The sequence below is a fragment of the Hydra vulgaris genome, chromosome 12, assembly GCF_038396675.1.
Source record: "Hydra vulgaris chromosome 12, alternate assembly HydraT2T_AEP".
Lineage (NCBI taxonomy): Eukaryota > Metazoa > Cnidaria > Hydrozoa > Anthoathecata > Hydridae > Hydra > Hydra vulgaris.
The window spans coordinates 26,338,528-26,357,637 of NC_088931.1; the positions used below are offsets into that span (position 1 = coordinate 26,338,528).

Here is a 19,110-nt window from a genome sequence, read left to right on the forward strand (position 1 = left end):
AAGAACAGAGCAATAATAAATTAGTAAAAAACACTTATCTAACTTTTATCTTCGACTTGAAGTTTCACCATTGCTGGATCATCAGGAAGAGTCTCTTCCTCTTCTTATGTCTGACGTCTGATGTTCTGAGTCTCTTCCTCTTCTTTCCCCTTCCTCTTTTTGACTCTTCCTGATGATCCTGCAATGGTGAAACTTCAAGTTGAAGATAAAAGTTAGATAAGTGTTTTTTACTAATTTATATATATATATATATATATATATATATATATATATATATATATATATATATATATATATATATACACATTCATATATTTGATATAGTATAATTTAAACATATAATGTGAATAATAATAGTTTTAAATATGAATAAACATTTTTTTTTTAATGCATTATATAACTTGTTTATATTTATAGACAATGAACCACCAAAGATTGTAAGCTGTCCATCTGATAAGGTTTTTCAGACAGGACAAATTCCTTATGAAGTTTATTGGGATGAACCAATGTTTCACGATAATGTTGATGAGTTCCATGTAAATGTTTTTCCAAGTCATCAAAGTGGAAGTTATTTCCCACGCGGAAAGCATACTATTACATATTTAGCAAGAGACCAATCATTTAACATTGTCAACTGCACATTTAGTGTTCAAGTAGACTGTAAGTAGCAAGTAAGAAACCAAAAATATTTTTTTTTTAAATATTGAAGCCTATAAATATAAGAACTTAATATTTAGTGAAAGCTTGCCCTTTATATGATCCGCCAGAGAATGGAGCGTTAAACTGCAATGTTATGAAAAATGATGTAGTTGAGACATATATCTGCACAGTTTCTTGCAAAGCTGATCATTGGTTCTTGCAAGGAGATAATTTGCCTCAATTTTACAACTTTTATGTTTGCGGTGAGGAAGAGCAATGGAGAGGGCAAAATGAAATCAGCTCATCAAACCCTGTTTTTTTTGTCCCTATACAAAAGGGAAACAAACCATGGCCTGATTGTTCAGGTAAGTTTGATTGAATGTTGCATTTATTAAACAAATTATGAAATAAAATGACATAGTGAACACCCATGAAATTTTTTTCTCAGTGGTAGTTACAGGCCTTTTTATGAGATTTTATTGCATAACAGAGCTGCGTAATAAAATTAACTTTATCACAGCTATGGTTGTTAAAAATTAATTATATGGTTGTTAAAATTTAATCATTATCATGTTTTAAAGTACAGCATTGTGATTAAACTTAATTTTAAACCGCGTTAAAAATTATTTAAACTAATATAATAAAAATTACTTATGAAATCTAAATTTGGTATTTGAAAATATAGTTCTTTATAATTTATTTCTTAACACAATCTTATACTTTACATAATCTTTTGTTTCTTTATCGCAACTTATTTTTATTACTATATAAGTATATATATTTTTACGTGTTTAATGTTATATTTTTAATTGATTATAAACAATTTATAAAGACTTTAGTTATCGGGTCATTCCATGTCAAATCAACCCAAAAAAAAAATTTTTGGCACCATGCCATTTCAGATTTTGATGATTTTTTAATTCAGATTTTGAAGGATTTTTTATTTATGACATTATTTTAGGGAGAAGAACTTGAAAATGATGGCTAAAACACTAAAAAAATTAAAGGTTCTATATGAAAATTTAGTTTCAAAATAATGTAAAGTTTTTTGTAAGTTTTTTGATGCCCCATACAAAATATGTTCTATATATAACAAATGCCATAAAACAAAAAAACGGAAAAATCAAAAAATCAGATTTATTTGCATTTAAAGTTTTATATTTCTAAACCCTAAAAATATTGAAATTCCAAAATAAACCATGGAAATAATTAGGTTGTAATAAAAAAAATTAAAATAAGGCAATAAGAATTAACAATCTTTAACAGTTTCATAAAAAATTAGTTCTCTGGTTTAAAGTTTACCCAGCTTTCTTTAATGCTTTAATGATCAATTTCACTGATTTTGTATTGTCTTCCTGTAACAGTTGTTGGAATATTATTCATTAAAAATAAGTTTGTTGATGGAACCCAGCACACACCATCTCTAGAAGCCGGCAATATGACCTTAAAGGGTAAAATGGATACATAAATCTAATTTGAAAGTCTTTAATTTCAACATCAATAACCTCCACTAGTCCAATCTATGGGTTGTTATCATAAATCAAACATGCAAACATTACAATGCTTACATTAGGCAAGCAATCTCTAATAATCTTATCAGTTTGAAAAATAAAAACAATTGAATAATCTTTTTGTTCTGAAACGACTTTAGTTCCAATTTTAGAGTTACTTGTTGGAATGAAATTGTGCTGCGGGTGCTTGGTTACGCTTTTGTTGAAAATCTTTGGAAAAAATTTCAATTTGAGTTATCATGTTTGACTCCTTTGATACGTATCAAAAACTAATTCCTATGATTTCATTTTGGTAAAAAAAAAAAAATTCCAGATGCTGCAAGTATGATTTGTTGTTGCTCAATGAAGGCTAGCAATTGAAGTTAGTCTTTTAACAGTCCCACCAAAACTGTCATAGGGTGATTTACCATGACTTGTTGCAAACAAAAACCATGTTTGTTTCATAACAAAATCTTGCCCATGGTGGCATATATTTATGAAGTGTTCGCAATTTTGTACTGGCCAGCACACCCATGTGAAAAATAATGAGCAGTTTCTATTTGATGAGAAATATTGCTTTTAATATGTTCCATCGATAACTTCATTGCATGATATACCATATCTTCATCATGCAGTAAATCATCTGAGATGAAACATATTTAATCTCATTTAAGAACATTATTTACTTTATAATAAACTACTGTAGGATGCAATATTGTTTGAAATTTTTTCTAGTGAAAAATTTGTACTTTGTCTTGTACAACAAACTCATAATTTTCTAAAAAATCACAAAGGACAATGAACCTCAGTACTACTTAACTCTTTTTTTAATTTCTATAAAAAATCAGCAATTTATGAATGTTTTGCAATGTAAGAATGAACAGTAAGTTTTTGTAACTTATTTATTAAAGTATTAATTAAGCTACTTGATTTCTGTTAGACTTACTAGCTTAGATCGGTTTGTTGTCTTCCATTGTTTCTAATCTATACAATAACCATGATCTTCATCAATATCTTCTTGAGAGTAGAATTATTTTCAAGATAATGTCCTAATATAGAATCTTCTTGACACAAAGGGCAACAAGGTAACATGCAATTCTTGTTAGCCCTACTACAAATAAATCAATAATTTCATGATAAACTTTGGATAATTTAACTGCACTAATCATTAACTAGATGCTCACTGTAATGTGCCATTTTGGATGATTTAATCAACAGTGAGAAAAACAAGTCTTTATATCAGGATAACTGATTTTAAATTTAACATAAAGTAAATCCACATAAGTACAAATGAGATATTTCTTTTCCTTTTTTTTTTTTCAGCGAAAGATAAAACTCATTTTTCAGCAGCAGTTTGCGTGATATCTGCACCATATAATTAGTAACACTAAATTCTTTTTCTATACATTCGTTAGACCAAGGTATTGGAGCTAGCAGTAATTAAATTTTCTAATTCCATTTGAAAGTTCACAGTTTTTCTTTAATTTTTCCTCAAAATATATCCATATCATTTGCTTTTTATTTAACTCCTCATATAACTTATTGAAGGAATCTTCTTGGTTTAACTGATCATGATCTTTATTTAAAGTCCTTGCAATACCTAACTTTACTGTTTTTTGAACATGTAACATTTCTTTTTACCAAGAGCAACTCTTGAGTGACTATTCACATCATGCATTTTGAGAAAACTTATGTTCATAGCCGTCAAAAAAGAATTGAGATTTAAGAAGTTTTTTATCTTCATCTTCATAAATCTGGCTGCTAGTCGGTTCTCCTGGTCCATCATCTTTAAATGACATCAATTTAATTATACATTATGGACTTATCTCTTCTTTATTATACAATTTTCTTTATTTATTAATTCAATTGAACATATTTCTTTATCATTAATATTTTTATATTATTTTTTAGTTCTATAAGAAATATTTTTAAAATCATTATTTGAAGATTCATAAATAGAAAATCCTTCATTAAACATGAAGGTTGTACAAAATGAAGATCTTTAATGTAAAATGCAAACAAGTTTATATATTAGAACTGTACCTGAGATTCTAAAATCTTTTTAAAACAATGCAAAATTTAATGTATATATATATTTTTTCATTATTAAGTATCAATTTTTCTTGATTTTTTTATAAAACTTTCAATGCAAATAAATCAGATTCAATAAAGAAAACCCCTGCAGTTTTTTTGTAATAAGGAGTTTGTTATATATAGAACCATAGGAAAAAATTTCAGAATCATATCTTTCAGGTATCTCAAGATATACTTTTTTTTGTACTGGGCATCAAAAAACTTATAAAAGTGTTACACTATTTTGAAATTGAATTTTCATAAAGACGCTTTAATTTTTTAGTGTTTTAGGTATCATTTTTGAGTTCCTCTCTCTAAAAAATAGTTAGGTACAAATTTTCAACACTATTGAGCAAGTATTTCATAAGTAAAAGCTAATTGTGCTATGTAATTAGCTTGAAAAGTAAATGGCGCTGTAAAAAATAATCAAAAAAGAGATTGGGACTGAGTATCGATATCTCTGAAACCTTAAGGAGTCAGACTCTAAAATTTGGAGTAAAGTTTTCTTTCATCAATATGAGCTGTATTTCGAAAATCATCAATTTCTGAGATGGCATGGTGCCGAGCATTAATTGAATTGAGCTGGAACTACCCTACCAATAAGATATTCATAAACAAAATTTATGTTTTATAAATAAATTACATCAAAAGGACTTTACACGATATTGAATAAATAAGAAACAAAAAGTTTTAAATTTACATTTGTGAAAATAATTCTTTTAAACAAAACACTTCTCCTTTTTTCAAAGAGAAAAATAAAGTTTCTTTATTTGCTTTCACATATTTTAATCTAAAATGAATAGATTTATGTTTTGTGTAATGAATTAGTTAGGAAGAAAATATTTCTTCTTTAATAAATATTAAAAAATTATTTTACATTCCTATGAAACTAAATCTTACATTTTACTAATTATTTTGTATTCCTTTATAACTAAATTTCTAAGTTTCTAAAATCATATTTAATTCAAAGTTATTTAGAAAAAAATATTTAAAATAATCACAGTTGCGGTTAAATGCTTTTTTTTACGGGTTGATATTTTCTGATCTGCTGAATGGGTACATATTTCGTATGTAAAATGCAAACTGTTTCAGGCTTCTTAACAAGGCCTGTAGTTTGGTCATAGTGTGTCTGGCAAAATAATTTTGATTCGTTAAACCAAATATATTTTATTAGACAGAAAGATTTTTTTTTTACTGTTTAGACTATAAAATTATAACTGCATGTGTGAAGTGAATTTTAATATTTTATAATCATTTTATTTTTATATTTTTATATAATACTTTTAATATAATTCTTTATAAAAAATTTTTAAGAAGTATAATGTGTCAATCGTGTCATCATTTAAGCTACTCGTAAATTTGGTAAAAAATAATATGCAGGTATTAATCAGATAGTCAGTTTTAGTTTTTAAAAACTAAAACTTTCTCCAAATTGAGAGTAACTTATTTTTTTTTTGAATTAAAGATGGAAATTGAGTGATTTTGTATTGATTCGTTATTACTATTAGTTGAAAAAAAAATGTCATTTTTTTTTTCTTGTTAGCAAATATATACAGCAAACTAATTCTGCTCCATATTTTGCATATCATTACAAGTTTGAAGCTCTGAATCTTGGGAGATAGTGTGTCTCGATAAAAACACTTGTATTGGGCAGAGGTTAAATGCATCCGGCTACTATATTGTAGAAGGCCTTCTAGGCAAAGATATAAGGGGTAAACAGATTCTATCTGTTGACCAGCTTTACACCCCTTCTTCATCTATTAGGCTGAGGTAGATGTATTTATAATATATTTTTTCCAGGTTAGGATGTTGAATGCTGGATCTTCTTGACTTAATGGGATTTGCTTGTGTCTTTATTTGTATGACTAAGCAACTCATTATATTATCTCCTAATGAGGGTACAGCTCTAAAACTCAGTTTTATGGGTATAAAGTCAGCTGGTAGTCAGGTTTCCCAAAGTCTGTGGTAGCTCTCAGAGAGGCTGATTCCATCAACAGGTGTAAAGTATCAGAGTATTAACAGTGTCATGAGACGCATGAGTGGTGTTCCTGTCCATACTTTTGGTGTGCATTGTCAAGGCCAATTTTGCTTCCCTTTGTTATGGCTTAGGGTTTATTAATAGTAATGAAACAGTTGCTTGGAATATCAAATAGTTTACTGAGCACCATCTGTGCTTTGAGTCAAGTTCTTTAACATATCCAAAAATGACTAAAATACCAAAAACTAAAAAATACAAAAAACCATCGCTATCACCAAGTTCTCTAAATCCATCATTCACTAATATTTGTAATCTTTGAAGTAACTTTTCTTCTGTTGAGTCTTTCTCTTGCAACTTGCACTTTGTGAGACTAATTTGAGTTCGGCTGTCTCATCTTGTGATCTTAGTGTTGATGGTTATCTTCCTAAAATTCGTAAAGAATCTAATAGTCACATGCTAAGCCTGGGCATTTATATTTATAAGAATTCACCCATTTTTCAGGAAGCTTGTTTTGAATCCACTGACTATTCCTTTATGTGCATTTTTTTAATACCACTTTGCTCTATAACATTTCTCTTCATTCTATATTGCTCTCCTTCATCTTATGCTCATCACACTGAATAGCTTGGTTCTAGTGTCAGTGATTCTGCAGGTGTTAAAGTCCAGAATTTTTGCCTTTCTCAATCTCAAACATAAACAGTCAACTTTCCAACTCACTTTCCAGACAATCTAAATCATTTACCTTTTCTACTCGACTTATGTTATGTTTCTGATCCTAGTAAATGCTCAGTTTCTCCATTTACTCCATTTACCCATAAGTGGTTCTGATCACATTGGTTTCTCCTTGATCACTTCTGATCAAGTGGTTTCATTTCTCTAAAACTGATATCCTAGTCTTCTTCATCATCAGAATCCCCCTATCATTGTACCTCTTACAACTACTTTAAAGCTGACTGGGACTTCTTCCATGATTTTCTTCGTAATTGCCCTTGGATAGAAATCTGTTGTCTTCCAGTTGACAAATGTGCTTCTTTTGTAACTTCTTGGATTCAGGCTGGTATGGAATCTTATGTTCTCTTTTAACAATTTCAAGTAAAGCTTTACTCTTCTCCATGGTTTTTCTCTCATTGTGCCGCTGCAATTTCCAATTATAACCATTATGTCCATATCTATCACCAAAACAATTCTCCAGAAAACAGACATCTGTTTACTATTACTAGAAACCATAGTAAAAAGGTTTTGTCTAACTCCGAAGTTCACTATTTTCAGGTCACAAAATCTTGTATTTCATCTTGAAAATTAGGCCCTCATTGTTTCTGGAGAATCTTTAACAGTATCTATAATAAGACTAAATCTGTTTTCCACCTCTCTTGAATGGTTCTGATAATGTTTGCCTAAAGACAAAGTTGAATTGTTTGCTAAGAACTTCTTCAGCTTTCAACTCATTTAATTCTGCTGTTGAGCCTAAGTTTGTTTCAAATAGAAATTGAGATACAAGTTTCTTTTTTCTTTTTGAAAATTTATACTAAATTTGTCTTAAATGAATATTTAAATAAATTTTTACATAAATATAGATGATTAATGAAGTAACAGTTTCACAAACCACTGCTATTAATAAATTGCTGTGGCATTGCTAATGGCTGATGAATTTTTTTTTGTAGAAAAATTTTTTGGAGAATAAAAAACTAAAAAATAAATGGATAACTATTACATGCAAAGAATTTCTAAAAAGAAATAAGTTTTCTTGAACATGACAAAAGTACAAATGAAAAAATAAGTTTGCATTGATTTGTATTTTGCTATTTTTACATTATTACTCACTCCATTTTTTATTGTATTTTAAATTCTGTTTGCCATTATATTTATGTTTACATACTTAAATGGATTTAAGTTTCTAATATATTTTGCTTCAAGTTTGAAAATTGTAACTTTAATTTTGACAGTTTTTTAAGAAAACTAAGAAATATATGAAGAAATATAAAAAAAAACAAAAGTTGTTTTTTGCTGTAATAAAAATCCTTTATGATATAGTATCCTTTCCTAGATAATACCTGTTTAAAACCTCAGTTAATATATGTACTGAAACTCCTGTAGGTTGCTATTTCAGTATGATGTCATTAATGACATTATATGGATGACTAATTACACAAAGATATTTGTGAATATATAAATTTCTTATTTATTTAAAAAATTTGTTCCCTATAGTTCAAAATGTTGCTGAAAACATCAAAACTCACTTTCAAATGTTTGCTGGGAAATGTGGAGATGCAACGCAACAATTGCATATGAAGCAGGCATTTATAAATGCCATGAAAAATGACATTGTTATTGATAACCTTTTTTGTAAGTTGTCCGATGATCATTGCACCGTGGAAAATATAGTTATTGTGTGTTCTCCAAATTCCTACAATGCATTAAATAGTATGACCATTGAATTTACTTTAAACATCTATGCTAAAAATCAAAATATAACTAGATTAACGCACAACATTGTATCAGCCATGAAATCTTCTGTTAATGAAAAGGTATTTTCTTAATATTTTTTAATAATTATTAATATAATTGTTTTATTAGTTATTAATATATTTATAATTAATGGTTAATAAAATATTATGAGTTTAATTTAATTTTTAAGGTTTCTATTTTTAAAAATCATTTTCTGATTCTTTTTCAAGGATTTAAATTGACAAAGATGACTTTGATTAGAAATCTGTCTAATGTTTACTATTAAATTTTTATATCCGAAGATATTTTAATAATTAAGTTATAAATTGAATTTATTATAATAGTTGTATGAATCAAATTTACTGTTGACATAGTTTATGATAAACTGGAAGATTTAAGTATTTAAAAAGCAATAGTATACCATGATTAATTAATATGCTTTTTTTTTTAAACATTATTACAATAGAAGAAAATGCTGTTGTTAGAAAAGATTACGTTAAGGATGGAAAAGGACTTACAATGAAGTTATCAATAAGATGCAGCTTGATTTTAAGCTAAGAAAGAGAATAATAGATGCATTTATTTTATTTTCTGCAGTATTTATTTTAGAACTAGTTCAAGACAAATATTTAGAAAGTAAAAAAGATTTTTGGCCTTAAATAAGATTTTAACAGAGTACCAAGAAAAGAAATAAAGCGTGTTGGTGTGCATAAGACTTTGCAATGAAAACTATTCTATACAAATAATTTTTTGCTTTATTGCAAAGACAAAAGAAGGACTAATACTATGATATCAGCAAGTTTGGATAAACATAAATAAGACTGAGGTTATTGTAAATTTAATGGCATTGTAAGTTTAAGAATGAGCAAGTAGAAAATAATAGTAAATAGCCATTTAGAGTGTGTAAGAAAGGAGTCAGACCAAACCTTATGGTTTGCAAAGCTCATAACCAATAGGTTAACAGAAAATGTATTATATAGGGGAAAATGAGGTAAAATTTTACTAATAAACCACTTCAGAGCCTCAAAAATGATTGCAAATGATTGAATTTGAAGTAACGTGATATGAGACGATGTTATCGTGAGTTATAGTTCTTTTTTTATTTGTATCATTATTGTAAATTAAATACAAGTTTACGCACCTTTTTCATCAAATTTTTTCAACTTATAACTTAAGAAATTGGTACTTTTTAATTAAAGCTTTGAACTAAACCTTTTATTGTATCTTAAAAATATCTTATTGCCGACAAATAGAGCCTTTGATTTAACAATAAAATCAACCCAGCTTTGATTATAATGCATTATAATGTGCCACACTACAATGAGCAGTTTAAAAAGGGTAACATGGGTTTCTTCCCCATTTTCCTCCAACTATGTAATTCTTTTAAATCCTGTAATTATACATGTATAATTCTTCTAGCATAATTGTAATTTTATTCAATTAAACAGACAAATAGACCTATAATATTATAGTAACTTTTATACTTTATAGCATAAAAAATATTAGTATAGCTAATATAAATATAGCTAATAATAAAATAGCTAATATTAAAATAGCTAATATTAATATAGCTAATATTAATATAGATAATATTAATATAGCTAATATTAATATAGTTAATATTAATATAGCTAATATTAATATAGCTAATATTAAAATGCTAATATTAATATAGATAATGTTGCGCTATTGGTTTACCAGCTAGTGCTATTACTAACATGTTATTTCTATAAATTTCTGACTTTCTATAAATTATATTTAGCTTATAAGTTGTTATAGGTTTAAGGATATGGCCATATTGGTTTAAAATATGGTTTGATGCCAGTTACAAAACAGACACCAATAAAACTTTGGAGTTGAAGCAAAGAGACAAACCAGCAATTTTAATGTCCTCACTTTGCAAAAAAGCATTAATGGACGCCAAAGAAAAAGAGGGTTTTTATTTTTATTCAAATTTATTAAATTAAAAAATTTACATTCTATAGTGTTCTTGCTTTGTTACAATGTTGCCAATCTTGTATTCTTTTATTTTCAAATAAGCTTGTATTAATTTTGATATTGTTTGTTATTCTTTTTTCCTTAAGTACCCTATTTTACCCCAGTTTCCCCTACAAGATGCTTTTAATTGTTAGTTTTGAAAGTTAGAAATGTACTTTTGTTGAATACATATACCTTTTTTTAAAGATTTTTTTAAACTTGTTTAATTAAAAGATTAATATGGTTAATAAAAAGAACACACCATAAAAAGAACATTCATTTTGAAAAGTTAAATGATGTTTAGAAAAGTTAATTGAATTAGAAGAACACTGACTTTTGAAAGAACACCGATTTAAAATGTTCTTATAATAGTTAAAAAAAACTTAATAGTTAAAACTGAATAGTTAATTTTTTTTATTTATATAATATAATTACATAATATATATATTTAAATATAATATTATTTTTTAATAGTTTTTTTTTTAATTTTACCATACAATTTTAGTCAATTGTTAAAGTTTATATAGTTGTTTTTATGTGTTGTACTATTTATAAAAAATTATGTTAAAAAATTTTTTTTTTTTTTTCTATAGGAAAAGAAATATAAATTAAAAATAATCTTATAAATATAAAATTTTTAAAATTTTGCAATTAAAAAAAAATCATTAATTTTAGGTTTTCAAAGGAATTTTTACTGATTATAAAGGTTTTGTATCATCGGCCTCAGTTGTTACTTGTAGAGATGGTTATGAATATAAACAAATTAATGAAAGCAATAAAGAAAAGCAATGCAGTATGATTTTTTACTTTGTATATTTATTATTGTATTATTTATATTATTTATAAAATAATGCATAGTTAATAAATTTCCATAAAAAATCTTTATTAAATTTTTTTATTCAATTTAAAAGCTAGCAATTATTTTCATTTTGCTTTTACTGAAATTTGAAAGTTTTCATACTGCTTTCATGAGCTTTTTAAATAAAAATATATATGTTTGATATAATGAACAAAAGTAAATGAATGTAAATCAATGTAGCAGCACTTCTTTGCAACAGCAAGCTATAAGATAGTGAATGTGTGTACTGAAGCCCCTGAAGCTTCCTATTTTAGTATGATGTCATCTGTGTAATGCTTCATTTATAATTGTATGCATATATATATATATATATATATATATATATATATATATATATATATATATATATATATATATATATATATATATATATATATATATACATATACATATATGTCGCCATATGCATATATGGCGACAACATAAATAGCACACTTTCATGACCAGTTGATTTTACTTTTTGATGCCAACTTTTTTGTATTTATAACAATTGCTGTTATTTTTTATAGCATCAACAATGTTCACCTTTTGGAACGGAAATACTTATTTGACATTTATAGCTGTCAAAATTGCTTGTTTTGAGCATTTAGGTGGTCGTGTTTACCTTTTGACGGTCATTTTAAATAGCACACATTTACTTTTTATTAAAAAAAAACTTAAATTTTTTTATTATATCAAAAGATAATCATCTTATTCAGTATTTAAAGAATATTCTTGTAATTCATTTGGCAAAAAAAAAAAAAGTTCATTATCTATCAACTATGGGATGAGGTAAACATGGAACAGATGTCTTTCGAGAATAAGTAAAGGCATTTCGAGATCTAGGATTGAACAAATCTGAAATAGCTCGAAGATTGGGTTGTTCTTGTAAGAAAGTTATCAATGCTATTAATTTATTTAACGATAATGGTTCATTAAGCAACAAAAAACGCAAGTCTAGCGAACGAAAGACAACCCCCAGAGAAGATGCAGCCATTGCCCGTATTTCTAAGCTGAATCAATTTGTTCTTTAAATTTTGTTGGAGCACCAAAAATTAAAGAACAAATTGCTCAAAATTTAAAACTTGGTTTGTCTGTCAGCACTGTTAAAAGTCGCTTACGCAAAAATAAGCTATTTAGAAGGGTTGCCCGAAAAAAACCATTAGTCTCAAAAGGTAATATCGTCAGCTGTTTGAAGTTTGCAAAACAGCACGTACACAAAGATTTAAGTTTTTGGCAAAATGTGCTTTGGACTGACGAGTCTAAGTTTAATCGCTTTAGATCCGACGGAAATCAATATGTTTGTTGTCCCCAAAACCTTTGTAGGAGGAAGTTGACAGAAACATAAACCGGTCAACTGCAACAAATTTAGACCAACTTTGGATTGAAATAAAAGCTGCTTGGGATGCCATTATGCCTGAACGATGCCAAAAATTTATCTTGTCAATGGGCTATTGTTGTCAAGCAGTTATTGACTCAAAAGGATACCCCATTAAATATTAATTTAACTCTAATAAAGTTTTCTAAACTGTTTATACAAAGAACCTCCATGATTTTGGTAGCAAAAGGACGAAATGATAGTTTTGTACAGGGTGTGCTATTTAAATTGCCCCCTTATTCTGTACTTCTAAATCATTTATACGATTGTACTTTTTTTTTAACGAAGTTACTCTCTTTTCTTACTCAGTAATGTTATCTTCTAAAAATAATATTTTATTTGGCTGAAAAAGTTTAGATCTCAAAAACTCAGATCTCTTGAAAATATATCATTACATATTGAACATCAATCTGTGCTATTTATTTTGTCGCCACTGTATATATATATATATGTATATATATATATATATATATATATATATATATATATATATATATATATATATATATATATATATATATATATATGTATATATATATATGTATATATATATATATGTATATATATATATATATATATATATATATATATATATATATATATATATATGTATATATATTAGTATTTGTATTAGTAACTTAAGTTACACACAAAAACGTTTTATTGTCATTTTTTGTGTAAAGCATCTCATCTGTTGCAGGCAACGATGTTAAACGCCAAGAATGAGAAAGCTATAGTAACTTCGGGACTGCATTTTCATTTTGCAGTTTCATTAGATTATTAAGTTTAATTTTTGTTCAATGTATTTGTCCAAGCTATTTTTAAAAGAGTTTGTGCTTTGCTGCATGACAACATCATCTGGTAGTGTATTCCAAATGGAAGCAACTCTATTGTTAAAGAAATGATACCGTTGAGCACGATTGTTTATGATTTCTCTGCGGTATTGTAAATGTTGGTCAGCTCGTGGAGACCTTCATAGGTTCTTTGTGCAAGACTACTTTATTTTTAAAATTCTCTAGTTTGTATTTTTGAATTAGATCTCCCCGTTGGCGTCTCTTTTCAAGTGATGAGCATTTAATTACTGAGCAGCGAATAGAATAATTAAGGTTATGAAGATTGTGTGGTATCTTTGAAGCACGTTTATGAATTTTCTCTAAAATTTAATATCTTTTTTAAAATAAGGCGACCACATTGACACTGCATACTCTAAATGTGGTCGCACATAAACTTTATAAAGTTTACTCCATATAGTAACATTAGCATTCAATTAGCTTTATATGATGCTTTTGTGACTTGATCATGAAATTTAAGATCAGATGACAAAACTATACCTAAATCTTGTTCAGTTGTTATTACTTCAAGCTTAATTCTCTGGTGTGTGCGCTAAGGTCATTTATATAATAATCAAATTTTAGTATATTAGAACTCCCTAAAATATGCATTACTTTACACTTACTTTTGTTGAGTAGCATTTGCCACATTCTTGTCCATTCTGTAATCCAATTTATATCACTCTGCAGTTGTTCACAGTCTTTTTTGCTTTCAATTGTGGCAAGTATCTTTGTGTCATCAGCGTACATTTTATAAAAATTGTTTATCTTATTAGGCAGATCATTAACGTATATAATAAGCAAAGTAGGTCCTAATACAGAACCCTGAGGAACACTGCTAGTGACAGGAACCCAATCAGATATTGTTTCGCCTAAAACAACACGTTGTCGACGATTTGAAAGGAAAGAGTTTATCCAAGAAGAAAGTTTACCAACAATTCCATATTTTTCCAGATTAAATAATAAAGGTTTATGTGGTACTTTATTAAAAGCTTTAGCATAATCAAGGAATATAAATCTGTCGATTTTTTATTTGATTTTACAAAGGTTATAAAATCCATAGTTTCCAAAAGATTTGTGACACTTGATTTGTTTGTGACAAATCCGTGTTGACAGGTAGATATAAGATTATTATTAGATAAATGTTCTGTGATTTTATCTCTAATTATTTTCTCAAGAATTTTACAAGTAACAGAAGTGAGGGAGACTGGTTGATTATTTGCTGGATCTGTTTTGGAGCCTTTCTTATATAATGGCGTAACATTGGCTTCAACCAGGACTCTGGTAATTCAGAATGATCAATTGAATGTTGAAATATAAGCGATGGTTTGGGTAATGATTTTGCACACTTCTGTAGAACTGATGGACTTACGCAGTCAGTGCCAAATGATTTGTTTGGATCTAATTTGAGTAAATGTGATTCTACTAGAGATTGATCTATTTTTAATGAACTGATTGTGTTTGATGTTCTGTTTGGGAAATGCGGTAGTGTGTGTACATTTCCGGTTGTGAAAACGGATTGAAATTGCAAATTTAGTTCATTTGCTATATCCACTTTCTTTATGCTAATATCTGATTCAGTGATCAATGCATTAATAAGGCTCGATGATGAACGTTTAGAATTAATATAGTTGAAAAGCCTTTTTGGATTGCGTTTATCATTTGCTAAATCTTCTTCAAAGATTCTAATTGCTGAACGAGTATACTTTTTGATTTGATTACGAACTGTGTTATAAAGATTAACTAGATATGGAACTTTCCACTTTGTATTTCTATTTTGGTACCATAGTTGTTTTTTTGTTTTACTTAACTTAATAATGTCAATTGTTATCCAAGGTTGATGCTTTTTTTGTGTGTGTTTAGATATAGGAGGTATGAATTTAGCACATAGTTTATGATATATATGTCCATTTTTTGTAGGAATCATTGATACTTAAATTTTTAAACATAGCAATCCAATCATAGCTATTAAAAGCTTCATTTAGTTTTGCATAGTTACCTTTTTTATAACATAATTTTGAGAAAATAAATGGGGTTGAGTAATTTGATTTTTCAATGATGAGATTCTATTTGAGCAGTAAGTGACCTTGTACTGCACATCCAAGAGGCGGATCAAAGGCTATTTTACTTATTTTATCTAGAGAGTCTGTTATAACAAGATCCAATGTGTTAATGCATTTATCTTTTTAAGTATAAATGTTGGTGAGTGTATGCATTGATACAAAAATGAATTATTGAGTGTGTTAATAAAATTTGCTTCAATTGGTTTGCTTGGTCCTTTGAAGTTTGTTGAATAGTCATCATTCCAAACAATGTTATGATAATTAAAATCGTCTGTGAGTAATAGTCTCGAAAAACGGTTACCGTCAATAGATTTTTTAGCTAAAGTTATACAATTGTTAGTTTCTTTAGCAGTTTTCTTTTTTTTTATTATTTTTTTTATTTAGGTTGTATATACCGCCCATCATTTTTGGTGGGCGGTATATACAACCAATCAGCAACTTGTTACTTTTACTGATTGGGAGTGAAAGCCATAGTTGTTCAGAATGTTTAAAAGTAAAACAAGAATGAATTTGAGAAAAGCTTAATTTAATTACGTTTAGGCAAGTTCTTGAATAAATAGCAACTCCTCCTCCATGACTATTTCTGTCATGTCTGAAAAGTTCATAATTTTTTATACTCTGAGATGATATTTCATTAAACCATGTTTCAGTAATAAATATAATGTCTATAGATGTTGAGAGAGCAATATCAGATAGTTCAAGTAACCTTTCTTTGTTTAAAGATGTAGAATTGGTATAAAGACATTTAAGCTTGAGCGAGTGATTATCATTTTGGAAGTCATTATTATTATTGATAGAATTTATAAAAGGTTGCTTTTTATTGTTTACTGTAGAATTTTTGCTAAAAGTTTTGTAGTTATTGAGGTTTTCGAGCATTAGCTGCTGTTTTGGTATCAATGAATGGATGTTTTTCTTTTCCGTTAAATAAAGGGGTCTGTTAGACATCAACGCAGCGGACCCGGTCACTGTGGATGACAGCTGCAATTACTTGGTTGCGTGCATCGTTATTTTCAAATTCAACTATAATTGTTGGTTGCGGCGGTGTTTTTACATTTATTTTTCGGTTTGAACTAAATACTTTGACATTGGCATTAAGACTTAGTGAATGTAAAATATCTTGAACTGTCTTAGTTTCTTCTTCTTTTTTTCCAATTAGATTAATTTTGTTTGATGTGATGCCAATAAATATGGCTTTTTTGGACTTATTTTCGCAAAGTTTAAAGTTTTCTGATACTGCTTTTATAATTGCAAGATTTCGGGGGGAACCAGGTTTGGTAAATGATGAGGCAACATCCAGATATGAAGGTTGTGTAGATTGAGTGCTAAATTTTGCTGTTAAACTTTCTAGTTTGGAAATTTTATCATTTAGTTCGCTTATAACATTATCCTTCTTTGCATTTTCATTATGAAGACATTCAACTTCAGATTTAAGTTCAACCACACATTGTTTGATGGAAACATTTTCCATGTTCCTAGCTGGATCAACTGATGAACCATTAACCATTTTTAGATCCACCAGGATGCTTATTAACACAAATAGAACTGTTAGTTTTTTTGTGTTTTTTTCCAAGATATATATATATATATATATATATGTATATATATATGTATATATCCGTGATATATATATATATATATATATATATATATATATATATATATATATATATATATATATATATATATATATATGTATATATATATATATATATGTATATATATGTATGTATATATATATATATATATATATATATATATATATATATATTATATATATATATGTATATATGTATATATATGTATGTATATATATATATATATATATATGTATGTATATATTCGTGATATATATATATATGTATATATATATATATATATATATATGTATATATATTATATATATATATATATATATATATATATATATATATATATATATATATATATGTATATATATGTATATATGTATGTATGTGTGTATATATATATGTATATATTTATGTATGTGTATATATATATATATTTATATATATATATATATATATATATGTATATATATATATGTATATATATATTCATGTGTGTATATATATATATACGTATATATTTATGTATGTGTGTATATATATACATATATATATATATATATATATATATATATATATATATATATATATATATATATATATATATATATATATATATATGTTAAACATATATATATATATATATATATATATATATATATTATATATATATATATATATATATATATATATATTAAACATATATATATATATATATATATATATATATATATATATATATATATATATATATATATATATATATATTAAACATATATATATATACATAAATGAAAAAATTTTATTAGTTTTAATTATTATTCTTTATTTTATTTTGTTAACTAATTGTAAAAGTGATTGGTCACAAAAGAATGTAAACTAAATGTGAGCAGCAAAAACTGATATAACATAAATTGATATAAACTTTTGAACACAAGGTTTAGGTCTTACAACTAACATTTTAAAAATAAAAAAAATAAACTTTTTTTAAGCATATCTATAGTATATACTAAAGCACTTCATAACTATATTATTAAGTAAATTTCAGACCTAAATATTAGCCCAATGTTTTAAAATATAAATTTTTAAATGTCATGTCATTATTTAGGTCTAAACTCTCATCAAAACTCTCATAACTTTACAAAATCAATGGATTTACAAACTTTAAATGTGTTGAATAAGGTGAAACAGGTGAGAAATAAATTGGAAGCAGTTGCCTTATAATTACAGTTTAACATTATTTAATATTTTCTGATATCCAAAATGTTCAAATATCTAAATAAGAATTTTTTATTTATTTGAATTTTTCAAATAATTTAATGTGCTGAAAATTATAAAATTTAAATTTGTTTATTAAAATCACTAAATCCAACTCTTTTATAGTTCAATATCATTTATATATTTGTCTTTCATTCTTAATTTTGTCACTACAATTCTGGATCTTGAAAATATTATTTTGCTCTTCTTTGATGTTAGTTTCATTGTTAGAAGAGTATTATATTGTAATTTATAAATATTGTTATTATATTATATTTTACATTATAATTTATAAATGTTGTAAGTATTATATTATAATTTATAAATATTATAAAATCTTGTTCAAGTGGTATTATATTATAAATTTGAAATTTGAAATTCTTTGCTTAGAGAATTAAAATTACTCCAATCAATTGGCATTGTAAAATAGAGCCTTTGCTTGAATTGACTTTTTTGGCATTTTTGTAAACTCAACTTTTTGGAAACTAGTTTTTTTTTTATTTTTAAAGGAGAAAGAGCTGCTTACGTATCCTTAAGAACTACTAATATATTTATA

At 26.5% G+C, this 19,110-nt stretch overlaps 1 protein-coding gene across 1 annotated transcript in view; it reads left to right on the forward strand.

Moving 5' to 3' along the window:
* The window catches only part of LOC100206379 (sushi, von Willebrand factor type A, EGF and pentraxin domain-containing protein 1), an 83,101-nt gene that overhangs the window by 33,262 nt on the left and 30,729 nt on the right, over positions 1-19,110 (forward strand). Inside the window, exons 9-12 of the mRNA XM_065811671.1 lie at positions 418-660; positions 738-1,004; positions 8,386-8,705; positions 11,278-11,395. Coding sequence (XP_065667743.1) covers positions 418-660; positions 738-1,004; positions 8,386-8,705; positions 11,278-11,395 — 948 coding nt within the window. The remainder of the gene's footprint in view (positions 1-417; positions 661-737; positions 1,005-8,385; positions 8,706-11,277; positions 11,396-19,110) is intronic.